The sequence below is a fragment of the Natator depressus genome, chromosome 11 (assembly GCF_965152275.1).
Source record: "Natator depressus isolate rNatDep1 chromosome 11, rNatDep2.hap1, whole genome shotgun sequence".
NCBI classification, from domain to species: Eukaryota; Metazoa; Chordata; order Testudines; family Cheloniidae; genus Natator; species Natator depressus.
In genome coordinates this window covers 59,239,486-59,247,733 of record NC_134244.1, presented here as the reverse complement: position 1 = coordinate 59,247,733, position 8,248 = coordinate 59,239,486, and the positions used below count along the sequence as shown (strand labels likewise).

The following is an 8,248-nucleotide window of genomic DNA, read 5'->3' as shown; positions in this document are numbered from 1 at the left end:
ATACCCTCCTGTATTATCTTATACAGAATCAGAGCTGCCAAAACCATGCACTTTTGTGGGCATGAAACAATTATCCTGGTTTGTACAGAGCAGTCTTTGGCACTATTCTACCTCAGTGAGCAGTCATAATGCTGAAAGGGTGCCTTAAAGCCTTCCCTTCAGATTCTTCTTTCCTCTCCAAGCAACAGATTGAATTTTTGTCAGCCAGATTCAGGGTTTTAAATAATAGGAGTAGATGGCAAATGTGAGGAGCATACTGTATACAACGTAGATACAAAGGTCTGAAAGGAAGTGAGGATGATCTACAGAAAGTGACAGCTACTCAGCATATAAGCTAGCACTTTTGATTTTAAACTCATGAGAAAGTATAAAAAATGTTTATTGTTGCCAGTTGCCGAGTACAAAGTTGTGTGGTTTTCACTGACATGCAAACCTGTTGGCTGTGGCTGAAGTACTGAAAGACAGGGTATTCCATTAACAAATATAAAACTGGGGTAGTATAAAAGCACTTATTTACCTGTAGACAGATATATATATACACACACACGCAGATGCTGCTGGCTGTGGGATTCAAAAATGCTGTAGGCCTTCCACTTTACCAGCACTTTAGGCAAGTTCGTTCTTATTCAAAGCAGCACTGGTGTACTGTCTGAATATTCAAGGACATAATGTTTTGCATTTGTCATGAAAAGCGGGGGGGGAAATGAATTGATCTTAATACAGTTTGGGTAAAAACATAAATGGCCATACTGGGTCAGACCAATGGTCCCTCTAGCCCAGTATCTGGTCTTCTGAAAGTGGCCAATGCCAGTTGTTTCAGAGAGAATGAAGAGTACAGGGTAATTATTGAGTGATCCATCCCATCCTCCAGTCCCAGAATATGGCAGTCAGAGGCTTAGGGACACCCAGATCAGGGGTTGCATCCCTGATCATCTTGACTAATAGCCTTTGATGAACCTATACCCTATGAAACTTGTTCAGTAAAACCAGTCATTGCTAAGATTCATGTGTAGTGGAGTGCTCTGTATCTAAAAATACCTGGGATCTTTAGTAATGATAATCATTACTTGCCACAGTCTTGTGAGGTGAGAATTCCTGCCTACATGAGAACTGAAGGTGAAAAGTGTAAAATATCTGAAATTTCTGTTAAAATTGAGAAAATATTAATTCAAAGTTGGTACTAGAGATCAATGTGGATTTTCTTTTTGTGATTAGCAAAGGTCTATTCCCCCCCCCCCCATGTCTTCAGGATTGCTTCACAAAATATCAAACTTTTAAAATTGCTTTAATTCCATCAAAGAAGGTAGGGCCAGTGTGATATCAGGCAGTGGTAACATGCTAGTGTAACCTCCTCTTCCCAAAGAGATTACAAGGTACGGTGGTAACATTTTTGCTCCAACAATCCAGGTACCATCGTTGCTTGCAAGTGTGATAGTTGTTTCTACTACAAAACAAATTCTGTCCTGGTATGAGTCATATCTGCTTACAAGTTAATGCAAATTGCTCCCTTTTACACACATGTTGAATTTGGCCTAAAGTTTCAGATTAAATTTAGGAGAATAGCTGATTAGAGTTTAGTATAAGTGGTTTCAAATACAGAAGTATTTTTTAATAAGGTATATCCAGTCAAATAACTGCTTTAGTATTAACGGTTTCAGGAGAGAATCACCACGTTTTTCTTTTCAGGAAGATGCTCACAAAGTTGTTACTCTGTGCTTGTCTCTGGTATAAATAAAAAGCCTTTCTTTGAAGTTCTTTCTTCTAGTTCCTGGGCAAAAAAAACTATTGTACCTAACTGCAGTTTCATATTTGAGTAACAACTTTTAAAGGTTGACCAGTCCTACTCATCACCTAGGGTGAAGAGCAGAGGAATAGGGAGACTGTTTAGGTATTCAGCCTGTTTAAATTGAGTGTTTAGCTGTTTGACACATTACGTATTAATTGCAGATTTTGCACCAGAGCTATGAAAACAGAGTATGGCTTAGGCATCATTCATAAGATTGCTAATGAGTTCCTATTCTTTCAAAGTTCTTACTGCTTCAGCCACTACAGACGGTAAAGTGATGGATTTATGGGAACAAAATGTTGTTTATAGAAAGGTTCAGGTTTCCTAAGTGAACAGAGTAAAAGCACTCTCAGCAGTTACCAATGATCATCATGTCCTAGGAACAGTTTGAAGAGGTCTAACTTGACTTGTAGTAGGAAGCAAAGAAAATCTGATAGAAACGAATGGTTTTGGTGAACAGTTAGTGGTGTTTTAAAATCATAAAGGTGTCTTTTGTAGAGCAGCATAAATGGGCTTGCTCTGAAGGTGACCTGACACCACATTTTATGCATCTTAAATGCAAAATTTTTTAAAACGTTTGAGAGTACAATGTTCAGATCAGAAAGTGTCCTAAAAGAATGGTGCATCCATTGTTCCTAAGCGCCAGTGAATAAGGCCCTGTGGGGCCAGGAGTTTTGGCCAAGCCTCCTAGTAAAGTCTGGGAGTACAAGATCAGTCCACATCATGAGATGGCTGTGGCCATGTATAAACTCAATATATTAACACCCCGCCCCCCACAAAAAACCCTCCCCAAGCCTGTAACAACAAAAAGACCCACAAACCTAATTTAAGAACTGGGCTTACCAAAATCTCATCCTAGAAGCTGAAAAGTGAAGTTGAACAGAGTAAGTCAGAAGACAGATAAATCGAAATATTACTTTGTCACTAATACTTAAGCAGATCTGTTGCTAAACAAAGTTCTGTGATTGTAAAATCTGTGTGGATTTGGAATCTGTCATATCACTTTGCCAGTGGAGCTCATACAGTTAGGGATCTGCAGAGTTCAATTTAGTGAAAATAAGTGATAGTTTATGTATGAGATGTTTGGTCTTGTCAACTTTCAGATTACTATGCTAAAATATCCCCACCCCCCCAAAAAACCCCACCTCAATCTGCTGCCTAGACTATTAAAAAATTAAAGCAACTTCACCCCAACAGACTTGGAAAAACAAAAACCAGGCACAGTCGCAGGGGCTTGAGGAGAATAAGGCCCTCCTCCACTTCCATTAGGAAAGCTATTTAAAAATGGCTTTTTTTCTCCCAGTGACCATTAGAAGAATTTCAATTCTTACTTGACCAAGAAACATCTTAAAACATTAGTCAAGCTACATCTTAGCAAGGGTGTGGCACTTTTCAGCCATAGATCTCAGTGTGTAAGGGGTGGGAAAGTATTATCATCCCCATTTTACAGTCAAGGTGAGATCCAGGAATAAACATTAGGCATGGCTGGGATATAAGCACCACAAGGAGTTCAGGAAGGGCAAATACATTTAAACCAATAGCCTGAAAAAACTGGATCTTTCTTCTATTGCTAGAAGTCACAGTACATCAGAAATAATACTTTGGAGCCCTGAATTTCAGATCTCTTGTGTATTTATCTACTTTACCTCCCTCCCACCCCCCAAAACAAGCCTAATTGGAGTGGTGGAGCTTGTTTTCCCTCTCTCCCCTCTCCTCCAATATACAGAATACATAAAACTAATCTAGAGAAAGAAACTTTATATTTAAAAAAGAAAAATCAATTTATTTAGTGATCTGTACATGTGATGAAGTGTGGCCTCATTCAGGCCTTCCAAAACTAAACAAAAAAATCAAGTAAAAATGTATAAATACATATATATTTTCTTACAAAATGTGACATTTACAAAATATACATACTGCACTTGTCTTACAGTTTTTCATGTGCACATTATAAAAGGCAAAACAAATCCTATGAGTTTGGGATCAGATGTACTGGAGGATTTGACTGATGCGATATTTCCTTCTCCCCCAGCCCAAGCTACTGTAATGCCCACTAGACAAAAACAGTCTGTTCTCCTCACCCTGAATGGTTTTTAAAATTTCATTTCAGATATCTGCTCTTCATTATAAGCAGCAATTACATACTTAGGGGGGGAAAGTTAGGGGGCAGAGCTTGTTAAAAATCCTTAATTCCCTGATTAGTCTTTAGGCAAAAATAAAAGTCAAACTCTTTAGATCATAAAGCTAAAAAGTAGTATTTCAGATATAAAATTATGAAAGTCAACCTAAACATTTAACACATAAATGTAACATGATAGAAAAGTTTGAGAGACTAAGTCACTGGTCACATATCAAAAGGAATATGAAGGACTGTGAAGTGAAGTTTAATTTCTTGTTATTCAGTTTCCCTCCTCTGACAGAGTTTCAGATACGATTACTGGGAACTTAAGTCTTTGTACTTCTGTTCAGAAAGTACCTAAAACAAGGTGACCAGTTCCATCTTAAAAAACAACACTGCACCATTGTTTGTTATTTAGGGAATTAGAGGACAAGGCAAATTGGCACTTCATGGTCTAAACTATTCTCTTCCCCCCCCCCAATCACTTTGCTTTTTTAGGGTACCCTAGAGCAATCCAAACATAAACAGCAAAGAAATAAGGCTTATGGGAAGGAAGAGAAAAATTTTATATACTTATCTTACATATCTGAATGCAGTGTGTTTTGTCAGGTGTTCTGAATTAAGCTTGTTTAACAAAAAGTCTGGCATTTCTTTTAGCTAGAACAGAAACCCATATTGGACAGTGTATGAAAACATCCTGCTGCCTCCTTTTTCATAAAAAATGTTTATCGACCTGTGTTGGTCACATCCAAGGTTGAATTTTAACGACTTCTTTTTGTGAGTTTGCCCATAAAAACCGGTCTCATGCTTATGCCTTTCCCCAGAGAAAACACTTTTGTTTCCTCTTTGTCTCCTATAACAAAGGCAGGGGTGGGGTGGAGTGGGGGGGAACGTTTGGCTGAAAAGCAACAAGTCCTGTCTTTTTAGAGTATTAAATAGCAACTCCCTCCTTCAAAGTAGCAAGGTTCCCCCCACCCAAGTTAGGATTCGCTTTGATAAGTGATCATTAGATATAAAAGCAACCCTCTCTCTATGACAGAATATGGGACGCTCAACAGCATGTGATTATAATTGGTCGCTTCTTTTAAAATACTCACGTGATTACTCTGGGTTTGAATGAGAAGACAGTAAAACAGGACTCAGGAAATTAAGCCAATGTCGGCTGCAATCTGACCCCCACCAAAGTAAACTATGATTTGACCACTTCTTAAGTCAAAGTTTCATTGGTCCACACTTTACATCGGTCACAGCACAGCGAATCCAGCTTAACCTTTTCCCCAGAAACTATAGGAATTATTTTTTTAAAAAGGGAACTTCTTGCAGGGAAAGAGCTCCCCACCAGCAATCTGAGAAGGGTACTTACTCTGCGCTTTTCAACTTGGTTGGCAAGAAAGCCACCAAGTCACTGTCTGAGGATTTTGTCTTCGGCAAGGCAGAGTTGGGAGACCCCAGGGAGCCCTCTCCCAGTCCTTCAAGAGTCACTCTAGTGTCTGTGTGGCTCTTCCAGGCGCACCAGCAGCCGGCATCAGGGAAGAGGAGCAAGGTCTCATCATACCGCGGTCTCCCCTTTGCTGCCGCTGCTGAGTCTGTGGTAGAAGCGCCGCCAGGACTGGAGGGTTTTGCCGGACCAGATCCAGAAGCCGGTGGTGATGCCCACGATCATGGTCATGAGATACTTGATCATGAAGACGGTGAAGTCCGGGCTCATGGGGGCGAAGTGGCCGGGGCAGGGCACGGCGTAGCTCTTGCAGGTCTGCAGCAGCCAGGTCCTCTCCCAGGTCTGGCGGAAGGCCTGCTCGTAGAAGTAGCAGGCGATGACGATGGTGGCGGGCACGGTGTAGAGCACGCTGAAGACCCCGATCCTCACCATCAGCTTCTCCAGCTTCTCCGTCTTGGTGCCGTCGTGCTTCATGATGGTGCGGATGCGGAAGAGGGAGACGAAGCCGGCCAGCAGGAAGGAGGTGCCGATGAAGAGGTAGACGAAGAGTGGGGCCAGCACGAAGCCCCGCAGCGAGTCCACGCTGGAGAGGCCCACGTAGCAGACCCCGCTCAGCACGTCCCCGTCCACCTGCCCCATGGCCAGGATGGTGATGGTCTTGACGGCCGGCACGGCCCAGGCGGCCAGGTGGAAGTACTGGGAGTTGGCCTCGATGGCCTCGTGGCCCCACTTCATGCCGGCGGCCAGGAACCAGGTGAGGGACAGGATCACCCACCAGATGGAGCTGGCCATGCCGAAGAAGTAGAGGATCATGAAGAGGATGGTGCAGCCCTCCTTCTTGGTGCCCTGCGCCACGGTGCGGTAGCCCTCCTCCGAGAAGCGCTCCAGGCACACCGCCCGCTCCTCCAGCAGGAAGCCGGCCACGTGGGCCACGGCCACCATGAAGTAGCACCCCGAGAGGAAGATGATGGGCCGCTCCGGGTAGCTGAAGCGACGCATGTCCACCAGGTAGGTCAGCACGGTGAAGAGGGTGGAGGCGCAGCACAGCACCGACCAGACGCCCACCCACAGCCGGGCGAACCGCACCTCCTCCTCCTTGAAGTACATCAGCCCGTGGGGGCGGCCGGGCTCGCAGGGCGCCCCGCAGTCCCGCTCCCCCAGGAAGCGGTAGCCCAGGTAAGGGGGCACCTGGAGCTGCCGGGGGCAGGAGAAGGCGAAGCCGGCGTGGGGCGGCGGCGGGGTGAGCAGGCCGGGCAGGTAGGGGGTGGGGTAGGCGGTGGGGCCGCCGGCCCCTCCTCGGCCGGGGGTCTCCGAGGTGTTCTGGCCCACGCAGATCTCGCCCGCGCCGTGCACGGGGAAGTTCTCGCAGCGCAGGCGCTCGGGCCACTGGAAGCCGAACTTGTTCATGAGCGCCTCGCAGCCCTGGCGGGCCCGCTCGCACAGGGAGCGGCAGGGCGGGATGGCCTGCTCCAGCACCGTGCACACCGGCGCGTACATGGAGCACAGGAAGAACTTGAGCTCGGCCGAGCACTGCACCTTGACCAGCGGGTAGAACTGGTGCACCTCCAGCCCGGCGTCCTCCTGGTTGGTGTGGCCCAGCAGGTTGGGCAGGATGGTCTGGTTGTAGGCGATGTCGGTGCACAGCGGGATAGAGATGGGCTGGCAGAAGCCGTGGTCCGGCACCGAGATGCCCTTCTCGCCGTGGTACTGTTGGGCCGCCGAGCCCGCCGGCACCCCCAGCAGGGCGCCCAGGAGGGCGGCCAGGCCCAGAGAGGCAGCCGCTGTCGACCACATCGCCGCGGCAGCTGGAGAGAGCAGAGGCGCGGGGAGCCCTTCAGAGCCGAGCGGCGGTCTGCGGCCAGTACATCAGGGGCCCCGGGAAGCCAGCGGGGGAGGGTCACGCGGAGACTGGAGGAGGAGGGTGCGGACGGATCGCTGCTAAACCAGCTCTGTGAGTCCTTGGCAGGCGCTGGAGAATCCTCGTTCAGTCCCAGCCGCACGTCTGCCGTCTTCCCTGGGTCCAGCGAGTCTGTTCCCCCAGCCCAGCCCCGACCAGGCAGGGTCGCCCCACACGCGAAGTTTCCTGAGATGCGGGGGGGGAGGGGGGAGAGAGACAAAACACCCACAAACCTAGGCAAAGTCTTTCGCCCGCTCCGCAGAACGTCCCGTGGCGGCGGCAACTCGCTGGCTCCGCTCCCCGCCTGGCTGCTCAGCCCTAAAGCCTGGGATTTAGGTTACAGTTAAACGGATTATTACTTCGCCCGACTGATCCGTGTATTTTACTGGGGGGCTTAAATAACTTTTAAAATCCAATTACTGCGCGATCCTCCCTCCGGCTCCAACGGTTTCCCCTCTAGACTCCTAGTCAGTTGGCAGGGCCGCCGAAACGCGCCGCGCGGCCGCGGGCAGAGTCCGAGGCAAGGATACAGCAGCCAAAGGAAACTCTCCTCTAGCGAGCGACTCCTGTCCTGTAGAACACAAAAAAGATACATATATGTCTGAGGATTCCACGGAGCCCCGCCCCTTCTCCATTCACAAACCGCACAGCAGGCGGGGCTTAGAACCTCAGCTCCTGCCAATTGCAGCTTCTGCTGGCTCCAGAGCTCTGCTCAGAATTGGTTAGAACAGATTAAAGGGGTGTGGGGAAGAGGGAGGGCGAGGAGGAGTCTGGACTGCGATGGGAGGGATCTCAGTTGAAAAGTTGAGAAAAACTTTCCCCCCACCTGTTAAGGGGGTATGGGGTAGTGGCGAAGGCGGATGGGGTGTGGGAGAACTGTGCCTGAAAAGATCTGCCTTTTCCCTCCCAGAAACATATTTATTTATTTATTGTGAATACCAGGCGCCCTCAGCCAATTCTGTCTGGGATTGCTGAGCTGAAAGGTTGAGTGGGAGAAGGATTCAGAGA

General features: G+C 47.4%; 1 protein-coding gene across 1 annotated transcript; it reads right to left on the bottom strand.

Annotated features, from left to right (window-relative positions):
* Window positions 1–3,584: 3,584 nt before the first annotated feature.
* FZD7 (frizzled class receptor 7) lies at window positions 3,585–7,878 on the bottom strand. Its single transcript, XM_074967943.1, has one exon. The coding sequence runs from the start codon at window positions 7,135–7,137 to the stop codon at window positions 5,455–5,457; it is 1,683 nt and encodes a 560-aa protein (XP_074824044.1). The 5' UTR covers window positions 7,138–7,878; the 3' UTR covers window positions 3,585–5,454.
* Window positions 7,879–8,248: the final 370 nt, after the last annotated feature.